The 16,539-nt window shown below is 35.9% G+C and overlaps 1 protein-coding gene across 2 annotated transcripts; it reads right to left on the bottom strand.

Annotated features, from left to right (window-relative positions):
- Positions 1-1,606: 1,606 nt before the first annotated feature.
- On the bottom strand, positions 1,607-16,239 carry LOC145129596 (cytochrome P450 CYP72A219-like). Of its 2 annotated transcripts, XM_079064363.1 has the most exons (6): positions 15,909-16,239; positions 3,230-3,450; positions 2,890-3,134; positions 2,520-2,692; positions 2,308-2,453; positions 1,607-2,165 (listed from the first exon to the last, which is right to left on the bottom strand). In XM_079064363.1, the coding sequence occupies exons 1-6, from the start codon at positions 16,180-16,182 to the stop codon at positions 1,740-1,742; spliced, it is 1,485 nt and encodes a 494-aa protein (XP_078920489.1). In that variant the 5' UTR covers positions 16,183-16,239; the 3' UTR covers positions 1,607-1,739. The 2 variants fall into 2 exon arrangements, with proteins under 2 accessions (XP_078920489.1, XP_078920488.1); XM_079064362.1 differs by having other exon boundaries at positions 2,308-2,692.
- Positions 16,240-16,539: the final 300 nt, after the last annotated feature.

Below are 16,539 nucleotides of genomic sequence, written 5' to 3' on the forward strand. Positions count from 1 at the left end.
AGGTTGGGGTAGATGTGTGAAGAGAAGAAACAATCTCATCAATGTATGTTATGGCGTGATATGGCTGCTATGGAAATCGAGATGCGACTGGATGTTTAAGAACATGCGCACCTCCCCCTTCAAGATTATTGACGACGTTAAATCATTGGTGTATGCTTGGCTAAAGCATAGGAGAACAAATTGTAATTACAAGTGGGTTGAATGGTGTATATGTCCACTAAGTTGTTTGTGAGATCATAGATCTTGATGTAATGCCCTTTCTATCTTTGTTGTTCTCCTGGCCCCGTCTAGTAACTTGCTAGGCGGTGGTCCTTTTAATAATATTTGTCTATTAAAAAAAAAACTATTTTTAAAACTTTTACTAGGGATGAGCGGAAGTATCGAGATAACCAGAACGGAACCAGATTTACTCTATCGGTTCGGTTTGCGATTCCTCACAAAACCCGATTAAAATACCAGAACCATACCGGAATTGGAAATTTCCTAATCTATAAAATATTTGTGCAAATCTTTCAAATATTTTGAAAAGATTATTCTTGAGAGGAAGAGTCCTTCCACTCAAAGTAGTCACATTTCTTGTACTTTGTTTGATAACCAAGTAGACATCAAGAAATTTGGGTTTTAACAAGCAAAAATTACCAAAATTTCTTGCATAATCTATACAATCACAACAAATGGAAGAGGGATCAGACGCTCACCAATGAGTTTCGACAGTTCCAAAATCGACAACCGAGGTTATCCTAACTCCATGACGTTCTTTCCATGGCTAGATTCTCACAGTAGCACCTCTTAGTGTTTGGGGAGGTCGTTGCAACTCTTCGACCAGAGTAACAAGATGAGGAAGATGAAGAGTAAAAAGATGAGGGATATGGAAATTGGTAAGCAGCTTCAACCTTATAACCCGTATAATATTGGGTCGATCCCCTGTATAATAGGTAAAAGGTGACTTTTAAGGATCTATTGGACCAAAATCAAAAGTTGAATCTGGTGTAGTTATATTTTCCCTTTAATTTAAGAATATCCGGTTAATTTTCCACAACCATAAAGAGATTTATACAATATTTTAAAAATCGGTTTTTTAGTTGCCGATCAGTTTCCAGTTTAACCGTTTCGACTAGTGAGTCAACCCGGTTTCTAGAATTTTTATATGTTTTTTTATTTTCATGTACACAAACAAGTACAAACATTAAAAAAAAAACATATAAAAACAAGTTGTAGATCACTCAAAATACATTAAAAAATAAATAACCATACGTTTTACATCAATGGTATATATATATATATATATATATATATATATATATATATATATATATATATATATAATATTGAAAAAAAATATAATTTTAGATGAATAAACACACATTAAAAAATTTCATAAAATTTACCATGTCTGTTCATTCAATTTAAGATAAAGTTAAATAGACGTGAAATCATCACCAAAGTTTGTTATACAAAATGTTTTATTTCTATGTGTTTTTATTCAATTTAACTAGTTCGACCGGTCCAATTTAGTCGGTTCAACCAATTTAGTCGGTTCAACCGGTGTTTACAAAAAACCTACCGTTTTGTTCCGGTCTATAAACAGGCATAAAACCAATGTTAGTTAAACCGTTGACTTTTTCGATTCCTGGTCCAACTGTTTCAACCGACCCGTTCAAACCGGTTTTTTAAACACTGAATTTATTAAACATTGGATTTAGAGCAACATACTTTTAAACAAACCAAAACATGCGAGCCTAAAGTTTACGTAGAATCAAATGTGCACCAAATTGAGGTTGTAACGTTATGACAGAATGTGGAGCATGTGAGTACAATGGAGACAACTCAAAAGAGAAGCGTTGTAGAATCATAACCAGTGCAGTTTTTGCTTCCATCAAAGCAAAATTTTGTGCAATACATATACGTGGCCCCCCTCCAAACGGAATATATGAGGTTTGTCCCTTGGTTGCCTTTGACACGCCTTCAGAAAACCTCTCGGGCTTAAACTCTTTTGCATCCTCACCCCATATATCATGGTCAGTATGTAAAAGCAATGTGTTCACTTGAATGTAGGTTCCTGCAGGTAAGGTCATATTCCCTAATTTCATTTCTTCATGTATCATCCGTCCTAATACCATTGCTGGTGGGTATAGTCTAAGGACCTCATTGAATATCATGCTGATCTGCAAACGCATAACATAACACTTAATAAATATATTATATGGAAAGCTATGACTAGTCGTTCTTTTGTGCAAACAAAAAGAATTCGTTAAACACCAACATTGAGAAATATGCTTCAAGCGAATATGGTTTAGTAAAACTTACAGTTTTTAAGTGACTAAATCCATCAATATGTGGTTTCTTCTCCCCAAAAACGCCTAAAACTTCATTTCTCGCAAGTTCCTGCCATTTTGTGTGCTGACTCAGGAGAATCATAGTCCACACTAGCAGATCTGCCGTGGTCTCTTGTCCTGCAAAGTAAAAAAGTTTGCACTCTTCGATGATATCTGGTATGCTTATTCCAAAGTTGTGGTTACCATGTCTTTTAATTTCTTCGTGATTGGAATCCAGAAGAATTCCTAACAGGTCATTATTTCCAAATTTCCGGGATTCCATGGTGGCTACTCTCTTGTCAATAATACTTCTTATTAAGGCCTCCACTTCTTGACAAGTCTCCTTTATCCTCTTGTTCGATTTTGTTGGCAAAAATCTACAGAATTAATAATGTTTTTTCAATAAGTATAGTGAATTTATGCATGCATGACAAAACCAATGATGGTACTATGACTGCCATGACATGATCATATAAACTTTTGATATAATTACTTATTAATTTACAAAATTTCACTTAGTGGCAATTATATATACATACATGTAGTTCCTCAATATATATGGAAATATCATCACCTTGATCCTGGAATATAAATCGACTGAATAGCCTTTAAAACCAACTCAATCTGTTCTCGTTGAAGTTCAAATATCTTTCTTCCTTCCTCAAAGCTACTACCAAATGCTGTACGTGAAATTACATCACTAGCAAATGTTTTAAGATGAGGCCACACATCCACTTCACATGAGCTTTCCTTGATCAGCATTTCTTCCCATTTGTTGATCATCTCACTACAGCTAATATAAAATGCTGGCACCATTTGCTACAAATTAAGAAATATATAAATCTATATAACGTATGTCTTAAAATCATGAGTTGACTTTTATATATGGAGAAAGAAAAGGGAAGAACAGAAACCTTGAGCTTCTCAACATGGAATGCAGGATTGATGATTTTTCTATGTTTAACCCATTGATGGGTCTCAGTGCTGAATAATCCTTTCCCTAGCAACCTTATTAGCGGATGTCCTCCCTTTTGCTTTTGAAATTTATTATAATTAGCTAATATCTCAGGTATCATAGAAGGTTCACTTACATGAACCAAAGGTTTGTTTCCCATCCATGTAAAACAAATTTTACCTATACAAGTAACACCAAAATTGTTTTTTAAATATATGAATAATAGTACATGTGAACAAGGAAAATCAAATAATTTTAGTTAATACAAAATCTGTTAGCCTTCTAAGTCTGTTGGTTGATTGTTAGCGGTTAGTTAGCATCAAGGGCATTTTAGTCATTTTCTTTGTACAGGTAGTTATGGTAGTTATAGATTAGCTGGATGATTTGTTCGTGTATATATTCTTACAGTGTTTCTATTGGAACTTAATTAATGGAGAATATTTGAAATTCATTCTTTGATTCTCTCTATTACAAGATTGTATCAGAGCAGGTCATCGATCTTCATCCTCTGTTCTCCATTTCTTCAATTCTTTTCTTGTTGTTTAGATTTTCTTCAATCTATTCATTCTTTTCTATTTCAATTCATCTCGATCGTGTCTCAATCCGAATCAGGTTCATCTTTCCCCAATTCTTCCAGTCCTTATTTCGATAGCCGCAATTCTATTATCGTTTCTACACTGTTCACCGGTGTTGGCTATAAATTCATGGAAACGATCCATGATTATCTTGTTAGAAGCGAGAATAATATTGACTTTGTTGATGGATCAATATTATTCTTGAATCTGATCCTAACTATTCCAACTGGTTTCGTGCAAATTCAATGGTTATAAGATGGATTTAAAACTCAGTTGACAACACAATTTACCAACTTATCTACATGATTATGTATGTAACCAGTTAGATTCCATTAGTTCCCATCATATGTTTCATCATACAATCACTAATTTTTATATTAGTGATTCTTACTCTGTCACTGATATTTCAAACGCCATGCATTATGTGTTCAGTATTATTACTCAAGTCATAGAACCTGCTTTCTACAATCAAGCCAAAGGTCAACCAGAATAGGAAACAAATATGACTAATGAAATCAATGCTTCACAAGAAAATCACACTTAGGACATAGTAAAACTACTAAAAGGCAAGAAACCAATTTCTTGTAGATGGGTCTATAAGGTCAAATACAAAGCAGATGGAAGTATTGAAAGATACAAAGCACGTTTAGCTGTTAAAGGATTCATACAGAAAGAAGGTGTAGATTTTCATGAAACCTTCTCACCAGTTGTAAAATTCAACAACATCAGATGTCTTGTTGCTTTAGCTCTTAAAAGAGGATGGGATGTACATCAATTTGTATGTGAACAATGCATTTATACATGGAGACTTACATAAAGATGTGTACATGAAACTCCTACCAGGATTTCCTATCACCTCTTCTTGTATGGTATGCAAGCTTAAAGCAGGCTTCTAAACAGTGGTATACAAAGTTTTCTACTGATTTACAATCAAAAGGCTTTACTCATTCACATAATGATCATTTTTTATTTTTAAAGAAAGCTACAAATTCATTTGTCATTGTACCTGTGTATGTAGATGACATATTGGTTACATGCAACAATCTTAAAAAAATTACATCTCTCAAAACATATCTTGATGCAGAATTCAAGATTAAAGATCTAGGCTTCCTCAATTATCTTTTGGGATTGGGGTTTCACAAAACAGAAAATAGTATGGCCATACATCAACATAAGTTCATTAAGAAATTGCTTAAACTATATTCTATGTCTGATTGCAAACCAGTCTATATGTCATTACCAATCAAGCCTCAATTGCTTCCTAAAATTACTGATCTTTTACCAGATCCAACACCTTATAGATAATTGATTGGAAAGCTAAATTTTTTACTTCACACAAGGCGAGATCTATCCTTTTCAGTTCAACATCTAAGTCAATTCAATCAAAGTCCTTGTCAAGCTCATTATGATGTTGCACTTCATGTTCTACAATACCTAAAGGGTACATCCACAAAAGGTTTGTTTTTTTTTTTTTATCAAAAATAACTCATTTAAAGTTGTGGCTTATTGTGATTCAGATTGGGCTGCATGCCCAATCACAAGATGATCCATGAGTGGTTTCTTTGTTATGTTTGGTGACAATCCCATTTCTTGGAAAGTCCAAGAAACAAACCACAATTTCTTTATCCTCAGGAGAAGCTAAGTACAAATCTATGAGAAGAGTATGTGTCGAGCTTTCATGGTTAAGTTGACTCTTAACAGAACTAGAAGTTCCTGATGTAACTCCAATTCCACTCAAAAGTGATAATATGGAGCCATTTATATTGCAAAGAATCTAGTGTTTCACAAACGCACTAAGCATATTGAATTAGATTGTCATTTTTTTCGGGAAAATCTTCAAAGTGGCTTGATTACTTTAACTCATGTTTAATCTAAAAGACAACTTGCATATGTGTTTATCAAATCATTACAAGGCATTCATCCTCAACAAGCAGTTAGCAATCTAGGGTTATTTCCATACCCTCCGGCTTAAGGGGGTGTTAGCCTTCTAAGTTTGTTAGTTGCGGGCGGTGGTGTTTGCCCTCAAAATTTGGCAGTACTATTTATATGGGGTCCAATATACAATTTACACGGATCAAAAGAGTTTGAGATATCTCATGGATCAGTCGAATTTAAATATGAGACAACATAGATGGCTTGACGTGGTCAAGGATTATGACTACGAGATTCTTTATCACCTGGGGAAAGTGAATGTGGCCGCTAATGCTTTGAGCCGCAAGTTGGCTAGCACTTCTGTTAGGGGCGTATGTATGAGGATTTCTATCGTTTCCCCATTTCTGGATTTTATCAGGGAGGCTTGGACCGAGGGAGTCAAGAAGTAAAATTGGAAGCAGGAGAGAATCAGGGGTGAGATTAACATGTTTTCTACCGATAGTCGCGGACTATTGACTTGGTGCAGTCGGGTTTGGGTTCCAAATTTGGGTGGGGTCAGGCGGACCGTGATGAAAGAGGCACATAAGTCTAGATTTTCGATACACCCTGGAGCCACATAGATGTATAGGGATTTAAGACTTAGTTACTGGTGGTCGTGCATGAAGACGAAGATAACATGGTATGTTGAGTAGTGCTTCACATGTCGGATTGTCAAGGCCGAGCACTAGAGACCGCATGAAAATCTTCAGCCTTTGGAGGTTCCCATGTGGAAATGGGAACATATCACCATGGATTTTATCACCAAATTAACCAGGACGGCTAAGGGATTTGATGTGATATGGATTATTGTGGATGGTCAGACCAAGAGTGCCCACTTCTTGGCTATTCGGGAGAGTTCCTTGGCCGAGAAATTAGCCGATGTGTATGTGCGCGAGATCGTCGCTCAACATGGTGTTCTAGTCTCTATTGTATCGGATCGGGATGTTCGATTCATTTCGTGTTTTTAGCAGAGGTTCCACGAGGAACTAGGTAGGATATTACACTTTAGCACCGGTTATCATCCACATACTGATGGTCAGAGAGAGTGGGTCATCCAGATGCTTGAGGATATGTTGAGAGCTTGTGTTATTTATTTCAGTGGGATTTGGGACTCCTACCTTCCCATGGCTAAGTTTTCATACAATAACAGATCAGGCAGAGGTTACAGACAACTCAGAGTCGACAGAAGAGTTATGTTAACAGGCGTCGATCCGATTTGGAATTCCAGGTTGGCGATATGGTTTTACTGAAGTTATTACCCAGGAAGGGTTTAATATGCTTCAGGAAGATAGGCAAGTAGGGACCCCGATTCATTAGGTCGCTTCGAGTAGTTGCCATGGTAGGAAGGGTAGCCTATTGACTGGATCTTCCTGAGGAGCTTAGCCAGATTCATAACACCTTCCATGTTTCTTAGCTTCGGAAGTGTATAACTGATGATTCACAAATGGTTCCTTTGGATGATTTACAGGTTGATGATTGTCTGAACTATGTTGAGAGGCCATTGGCGATTTTAGATAGGAAGACGAAGGCCTTGCGCAACAAGGTGGTACCATTGGTCAAGTGGTAGCATCGAAAGGGTTCCAAATGGACTTGGGAACCCGAGGCAGAAATACAGGAACATTACCCAAAGCTATTCGCAACTGAGGACTTCAAGGATGAAGTCTAATTCAAGTGGGGGAGAATTGTAACGCCAAGTTTCGAGTGTGTTCCTATTTAAGTAAATTTAATAAATTGAAGTTAGATTTCTCTGGTGGCCACGGTTTGGTGATGGAATCCCACAGCGTGGCCAAGGAAAGAGTTTTCGTGGTCCTTAAGTTGGCGCCACGACGTGGCCGAAATCTAATGACAAACCCTAATCCGGGGTTTGAGCCCCTATTTAAGGAATGTGATGGCTAGGGTTGCCCACCCTCAGCCTCATTCACTCTCCCTCAGCCTCCAGAAGGAAAAAAAATAGCCTCCATTGCTAATATTTGAGTTCTTATGTTATTTGGTGGTATTTTAAAGAAGAAGAAAGCATCTTTGAGCTTGGTTCCAGCAAGCAAATCTTCTCACCAACCTTAAGCACGTTTTTGGACCATTTTAAGTCCACAAGATCCAACCTTTATGTTATTTACCTTTAGATCCAGCCCTTTTGTCCCTAAATCTTCTTGGTGTGAGAATCTGGATGGTTGAATCTCATAAAGTTGGCAACTTTATGGATCCATGTGATCATTCTAGTGTTATATGTTCCATATCGGAGGATCTATGTAGTTTTTGGCTCCATGCTCAAGTTTATGCCTTTATTGTCATGTTTTTGACCTAAAATGGAAGGGGCGTGCATTGGACATGCATATCCATAAAGCTACGATTTTAGAGCTTATTTAGAGCATGGAATCATTTTAGAAACTTTGGATGTGCAACTCTAGAGATTTGGTGCTTAATAGGTGTATTTATGCTTTTTGTCACTCTTAAGGAATTAGGGTTTGGGATCTTAACCTATTAAGGAGTCTTAATGGATAAAGTAGGAAACTTTATCCATCAAGACCATGAGAAGGACCAGAGCTTAGCTTTGGAGCTCTTGATGTTGGAAAAATGACTTAATGGTTAAGTTCTCCAAGCTAGTCCCCACGGTGTGGCCTTAGGTTGCTACAACGTGGCGACTTGGTAGAGACCCGTTTACCTTGGCGTTTAGCAACCACGGCGTGGCCAAGGATGGCCATGGTGTGGCGACCAGCTGGAGTGACTTTTGACTTTGACCGTTGACCGTTAACTTTGACCAAGTTTGACTTTAAGTTATTTGGGATATTTTGAATAGTAGATTAAGGCTTGGTCTATTTGGGATATTTTGAATAGTAGATTAAGGCTTGGTCCTTGGGCATTTTACAGGTGACCTGTAGAGCCGGTAGTTGGAGCAACATTCATTTTTACTATCTTTCTGACATTGAGGTGAGTTTTCTTCATTGTACTTGTAGGTCGAATGCACCAATGTCGACCTACTGGATTATGTATCTTGGTATATTGGATGATGGTATGCTAGTTATATCATAGACTAGTAGATCTGTATGATTACCTATGTTCATCGATTATGTGTTACACTGGTAGATCTGTATGATTGCCTGTGTTCACTGCTTATGTGTTAGACTAGTAGATTTGTATGATTACTTGTACTTTCCAGTTATTGATTGTTATTGTATATGTTGACATGTTATGGTTTGTTGGGTTGAGGTGGTCTTGCTTTGTGTTGAAGACCAAAATACTCGAGGCGGGACAGATAGGCAGTAGGCCCTACGAGGCGGTCCAATCAGGCCGAAGGCCCGAAGAGCGGTCCAGATAGGTTGTAGGCCATGCGAGACAATCCAGTCATACTGAAGGCTCATACATGCATGCTATTATCTATTTGGTTGTGTGTGTACTTTGGGGGAACTTACTAAGCTTTTGTTTACAGTTTGAACTTTTGGTTTTGGATATTTCAGAGGATATGGGCAAGGTGAAGGCCTGATCGTGCACATCATCCTGGATTTTTTATGAGATTATGGTTTTGGGATACTCTGATTCATGTTTATGACTTTTGGAAACTTTGTTTTGTAAACATTTATGGTTTTGGATTGGTTTCAAAAATAAAAAAAATTACCTTGATTTTTGGGATGTTACACATGTATTAGATATCTTTGTATTTTTTGGTTTTGTATCCTTCTTTTGTTGATTGATTGTCTTTCCTTAGTTATAGCCTTAGTTTTAGCTTTCCTTGTTGTACATTGGTTGCATATATAATACGTTTCTATTATAATGAATTTCAACCCTTTTGGTACCAATCTCTTCATGGTATTAGAACGGATCACATAATCAAAACAAAAAAAACCCTAGAAGAAAATCGTGACTATGGTTAGAGGAGAAGATTAGTCAAACAAAAGCAAGAATGTAGGAGCAGTCATTGATCATGCGTCTCCCTACTATCTACACGCTTTTGACTACCCCAAGCAGATGCACGTAAATGGCCTACTTAGCGACAAAAATTACAGTGATTGGGCACAAGAGATGATGAGTTTCTTGTTCGCCAAGAACAAAATTGGTTTTTTTGATGGTTCTATCAGCAAGCCAGAAAAGGAATCAGTCCAATACATGCCTTGGATGCGTTGTGACGCTATGATAAAGGGTTGGTTGTCAACAACAATAGAGAGAGACATCCTTAATAGTGTCAAATACGCCAAAATAGCCGCCAAGATCTAGAATGATTTGGAGGAACGCTTCAGCAAGGAGATTGCACCAAAGGCTTATGAATTGAAACAATAGTTGTCGACAACTAAAAAAGGTGGTTCGAGTGTTTTTATAACTACTACACACCAAGTTTCGGAGCATATAGGACGCAATGGAATCCGTTCTCCCTACACCCAAGTGTTCATGTCATGGGTGTTCTTGTGACCTTAGAAAAAGGTTAGAAGAATTAAAAGAGAACGAAATAGTTTATGAATTTCTTATGGGTCTTGATGATCACTTTGTTGTTATCAAAAGTCAAGTGTTAGCCATGAAGCCCACTCCTAACATTGGGACTACTTATCATCTAGTATCTGAGGATGAGCAACGATTGATAGCCTCTGCCAAACAACCAAGTCAAGAAGTTATTGCCTTCCAAGCCTTATATTAAGGACGACATTATGTGACCTGGAACTTTCAAGCTGAAAAGACGTGGCAGAAAACCGAAAGAAACATTCAAAATGATAAGAGTGAACAGTCTTCCTTTTGCGGGAGAGATGGTCACAACAGAGACGGGTGTTTCAAACGAATCGGGTATCTGGAGTAGTGGCTCGGAAAGGGAAAAAAGAAGAAAAATCAAAACCGAAGGCAGCTATGGTGTAGATCGGACCTTGTCCAGTACCAGGTCTAAGTGAGGAACAATACAAAGCTTTTTCCAAGCTTTTTAGTGGAAATCGAGAAGCAACTAGCAATCACACACCTACAGTAGCAACCATGGCACGTAGAATAAAATCCGAAGGTAAGTAGGTTGTTGACTTGGGTGCTACCGTGCACATTATGCATCAAGAAAACTTACTTGATAATGTAATCACAATTACATTTTAAGAGGGTGTTACCATTCCCAATGGAAAACCATTCATGTTAAAGGTAAAGGGATACATGTGGCCAAAGAAGGATTAACAGTAGGAGGAGTCCTTGTTCCCAACTTTACATGCAATCTTTTATTAGTTCATCAACTTGCTAAAGATCTCAATTGTGCAGTGACATTCTTTCCTGATTTCTTAGTTTTGCAAGGCTTGAGGATCGGGAACTTGATTGGAGCGACTAAATGTCATGGTGATCTTTATCGAATGAAGAAATGAAGGGAGAAATGAAGGCATTGGATGTCAACATGGATTCGTGGCACAAACGTATTGGGCATGCTTCCGAGGTTAAACTATCTTGCATTAGTTTTCTTAAGGTTGTTTCTTGAAAATTAAAAGGAAAAGTTTGTAATGCTTGCAATAAAGCCAAATTTACACGTTTACCTTTTCCGGTTAGCTCAACTAAAACAAATACATGTGTTGAATTAATTCATTGTGATATTTAGGAAAATATAGAAGACCATCGCTTACCGTGGCAAATCATTTTCTCACTATTGTCGACGACCATAGTAGAGGAGTTTGGGTTTATTTGTTATAACACAAATATGAAGAAAGTTCTTGTTTGATTGATTTTTGCAATATGGTTAAAACACAATTTGGTAAGGGAGTAAAAATGATATGATGTGACAATGGCGGAGAATTTGTCTCAAACCAAATGAATCAACTTTATACCAAACAAGGAATTGTTTTAGAAACTTCTTTTCCCCATACCCTACAACAAAATGGGATAGTTGAAAGGAAACATAGGCACTTATTGGAGATAGCACGAGCATTACGATTCGAGGCTAGTCTTCCCACTACATTTCGAGGGGGAGTGTGTCCTTAATGCTGCTAATATTGCTAAACGATTGCCATCGAAAGTTATAGGGAATAGAATTACTTATGAAATGTTAATGGAACATGTCACCACATACAATCACATGTGTGTTTTTGGATGTCTCGTCTACTAAAGAAACACAAAAATGAGAGGTGACAAATTTGAACCTCGAGGAAAACCTTGGGTTTTTCTTGGCTATCCTTGTGGATGAAAAGGTTACAAAATATATGATCTTGAACAAAGAAAACTAATTGTGTCGAGGGATGTTAAATTCGTTGAAAATGTATTTCCTTTTGAGACTTTAATGTGGAAAAACCAAGGCCATGATGATCAACTTTTTGAATATAGTAATTTTGTTGTTGAACAAAATGATCTCATTATCAATAATGAGGAAACAAGTAGAGTGCATGCAGAATTTGATAAAAATGAAAATATTGAAATTGACCTCACCACCATTAACGACATAGTGGAGTCTCATGAGAATATTAATGTACAAGAAAACCCAAATGAGGAAGTGGTGAGAACAATATAGAAATAAGCCCAAATGAAGACATACATGAAAACTGTTCTAATGAAGAAATTTTCATGCACCAACCTAGTGATGGAGAACGACCCAAACGACACAGAACCATTCCATAATATTTGAAAGACTATCGGGTCAAACTTCCCCCTTCGATCAACCATACGTCACCCGACTTCGACCAAGAAAGGTCCACGGTACATCCTATTGCCCATTACATTTCTTATGAAAAATTTTCTAACATCAATAAGCATCTTTATTCGCCACCAATTCTCATTATGAGCCTAAGTCTTTTTACCAAATTGCAAAACACATGAACATTGGAGAGACTCCATGAAAGCCGAAATCAAGGCACTTAAACAGAACGACACATGGACAATAGAAAACTTGCCAAAGGGAAAGAAAGCCATTGATTCTAAGTCGTTGCACAATGTCAAATTTAAACCAAACGACGAGGTGGAAATGAATAAAGCAAGTCTTGTGGCGAAGGGTTTTACGCAAGTTGAAAGTGTTGATCACTATGATACTTTTTCACCGGTCGCCAAACTTGTAATCATAAGAACACTCCTTGTCATTACCGTCAAATGAAGATGGGAGATCCAACAACTTGATGTAAAAAACGCTTTCCTCCATGGATCCTTAGAAGAAGAAGTTTACATGAAGATACCAGGAGGATTTGCTGACAGAGATAAAATAAAAGTTTTCAAATAAAAGAAATCGATACACAGTTTGAAACAGGCTTCTCGAAACTGGTATAAAAATTTTTCCTCGTTTCTCTTTGAACTCGGATATAAACAATCAAAAGGTGAACCATTTTGTGTTCCTCTACAAGCATGGAGATAAGTATGTCGTGCCGTTAATTTACGTGGATGACGTCATAGTTGTGGGAAATAGCGTGGATCGCATACGAAGCACAAAATTACATCTTGACAAAGAGTTCAGCATGAAGGATCTTGGTTCCCTAAAATATTTATTGGGTATTGAAGTCGCAAAAACACCAAATGGCTTGGTTCTTAGCGAACGTAAATACAGATATTCTCAGATAGCGGTCTTCAAGGGTGTCGTTCTAGTGCCTTTCCCATGAAACCCAACTTGAAACTTGATAAAGGAGGAGAAGAAGAAAAGATAGATAACAATCAATATAGGAGACTTATTGGTCGTATACTTTATTTACAAGCAACCTGCCCTTGATATTTCATACTCCGTTAGTGTGCTAAGCTAATTTGTGGGAGATCCAAGACAAAACCATATGGACGCGGCCAGAGAATTTTGTTACCAAAACAAGGAGACATAAAGCTTTCTATTATTGTGATTCTGATTGGCTTGGTTGCCCATTTAGTAGACAATCCATATATGGATATTTACTTCTGTTAGGTGGAGCTACAATCTGTGGTATCCCGTTCTTCTGCTCCGCTGAGGCTGAATATCGTGCCATGACTACCACAGTTAGTGAAATTTTATGGGTTAGATGGCTTCTTGAGGAATTAGATGTTCTCAAAAATAGTCCTACACCATTATTGAATGACAATCAGGTTGCGCGTCATATCACCAATAACCCTGTTTTCCATGAACGAACCAAACACGTCGAAGTGGATTGCAATTTTATTCGGAAACGTGTTGAGCGAAAAGAAATTGTGCCAATGTACATTGATTCAAAACAACAAATCATTGACTTACCCACCAAACCGCTAGGCTCAAATCAGCTTGGCATGCTTCTTGTCAAGTTGGGCATTCATGATCTTCATACTCCATCTTGAGGGGGAGTATTGGATATCTTTGTATTTTTTTGGTTGTATATTTCATGCTTTGTTGAAATTGTCTTTCCTTAGTTATAGCCTTAGTTTTAGCTTTCCTTGTTGTACATTGATTGTATATGTAATCCTTTTCTATTATAATAAATTTCAACACTTTTGGTACCAATCACTTCGAGCATCATGTGGCTCTTATGTGACATGTAGGTTGAGAATGATGGAAGGAATAGACTCCATGTCCTTATGGTATTCGTTTGTTAAGATGTTTTCCTTAAGTAGGATGTCATTTAAAAGAGTTTGTTAACCGTTAGTAAAATGAAAATTTTAACCTTAGTTCTATATGTTATATTTTATTTATTATATTAATTTTAATATGAGGTCCACTCAAACAACCACCATTCCCTTCAATTTGCGTTCCCATGAAAAGTCCCAACCCACCGGTAACCCTCCTCTCCGGTTACATCATTGCCACCATAAAAACGTTTAAAGAAATGGGGATGTACAAAAAAAAAATCTGAGATGAAAAAAAAAATCAAATGATTGAAATGGACACCAAAGAAAACAAAGAAATGAAGACTAGCAAAAAAAAAAAAAAAAAAAAAAAAAAAAAAAAAAAAAAAGTAGTACTTACAATGGTAATCTATATGTACAAGATAAACAAAGAAAAAAAATAAAGAAACTGTCATGAATAAACGAGAATAATCATACACAAACAAATATAAATAGAAATTGTAAGTTTACTTGATTATTATTTACTTATAATTATAATATTATTTACGATTTTTTTAATTATTAATTATTTTTAATTGTTTTTTTCGAATAGTTGGTCAGATGCAATGATAATGATAAAAAATCATTGTTGACTTCTAATGAAAACTCTATAATCATTTGTTTTTAAATTTTTTATATTAAATAACCCAACAACTAATGATAATATTAATTTTTTTTAAGTTATTCTACGCCAATAGCATTCATAATAAACTTTTTGTTAGAGTTTTTCATAGAAAACCTTAAAATGAAAAAAAAAATCATTTATGATTTAACTATATCATAGAAGAGTTTTTTCAATTTGTTTATTAATGAGACCCATTAATTTTGTTTTAAATTTTATTGTTATTTGTATCAATTGTATTTTAACAATCATCAAATGATGAAAAAGTTAATGAGAAGTGGTTGCTAATTCACAAGCACCTTGAAAAACATTTGGTTTGAGTTGTGAGATTAAAATTTGAGTAACTCTATTTTAGAGTGTCTTAATAATGATAGTAATTAGTATAATAATAATTATAATATGAGTTTTTTAAGAGTTTTTTCAACCAAAAAATAATTTGTATGTGATCCATAAATAAAATTTGTGAAAAACTTTCCTAGTAGCAAAGGTAACTTTAAATTTTTTTTTATTTTTGGAGTGGGCGCTTATGTTAGATAAGAAGTTTAATGAAAAAGCCTTCATCTTATATGGATGCTAGCAACATATGAAAACAAATACGTAACCAGTGGTCCTAATTACTCCGATGTCCTAGTTAGTGCCTTGGTGCATTTGATATGGGTGAAGGTGCATCGTTCTTTTTTCTTATTTTTTGACAATTTTAAAGTCTTTTTTAGAGAGTTCAGTAATTAACTAGTCAAACAATTTAGTGGAAGATGTTCAACATCCTCCTACTAAATATTCTTAGGATGAGGAAAAAAAGTAGTGGATTACACATGTTAATCTATGAGGATAAATTATGACAAATTTATTTTTCTTTACTGAACTACATCCCAAACCAATTATACTTTCGAGATTTATTCAATTAATCGATTACCAGTAAACATATATAATAATACTTGCTTTGTCAGTTTGTCACTCAAATCCAGTAGCATTACATTTTCCAAGAAACCTCATAATAACCAGATTATAAATTATACTAATTTAAGAAAAAACACTCACACAGTAACATAGTAATATATAAGAAAAGTATACGTACGTACCATGAGTAACGACAGATTTATGGACAAAAGGTAAGACACGAGGAACTATATCCTCGGATAGGCCAATAGGTTTAGATGTTGCTTGAGTTGTCAACTGCACCATCTCCTTTAAATCTCCAAACAAGAACTTATATGAGCTACCCTTAAGACCTTGATCTCTTAAAAACTTTTCTATCTTCTTTGGTTTGAACCATACCCAATTTAAAAATCTCAATACATAAAACGCCAACGTTACTACTACTCCCACAACATAGCACACTCCGGTAACCTCCATTTGGAAAACAGAGTTGGCGGCGTTTGGTCAACCAAAGGTTGTTAAAGGGTTTTGGTGTTTGAGTGGTAATGGAGAATGAGGATACTTATAGATGGATATATATTCACTTGACTACCTTAGCGTTTGGGTGATTGTAGTTGTGCCCCAGTAGGTTTTGCTTGTTTTTCAGTAATGCCCCAATCTTCACCACAATATAAAAGTTAAAAATTTTGTATTACCAAAAGAAACTTTTTCTTTAATTTGAGTTTTTTCTCAAAAACCAAAAGTTAAAATCTCACTACTGAAAAGAAAAAAAAAAAAAAAAAAAAAAGAAAAAGAAAAAAGTACCCTAAGTCTAAAAACCATAAGCCAAACACA

Source organism: Lactuca virosa, chromosome 8 (assembly GCF_052849685.1).
Source record: "Lactuca virosa cultivar CGN04683 chromosome 8, Lactuca_virosa_CGN04683_v6, whole genome shotgun sequence".
In the NCBI taxonomy this organism is placed as follows: Eukaryota; Viridiplantae; Streptophyta; class Magnoliopsida; order Asterales; family Asteraceae; genus Lactuca; species Lactuca virosa.

What these genes read in the sequence shown, in the direction of transcription:
- LOC145129596 (XM_079064362.1), bottom strand. Translation starts at nt 16,182, where the DNA reads ATGGAGGTTACCGGAGTGTGCTATGTTGTGGGAGTAGTAGTAACGTTG. An exon ending in TCCATGTTGAGAAGCTCAAG is followed by an intron (nt 3,135 to 3,229) that starts GTTTCTGTTCTT and finishes CTTAATTTGTAG; the next exon opens with CAAATGGTGCCAGCATTTTA. An exon ending in ATTTATATTCCAGGATCAAG is followed by an intron (nt 2,693 to 2,889) that starts GTGATGATATTT and finishes TTAATTCTGTAG; the next exon opens with ATTTTTGCCAACAAAATCGA.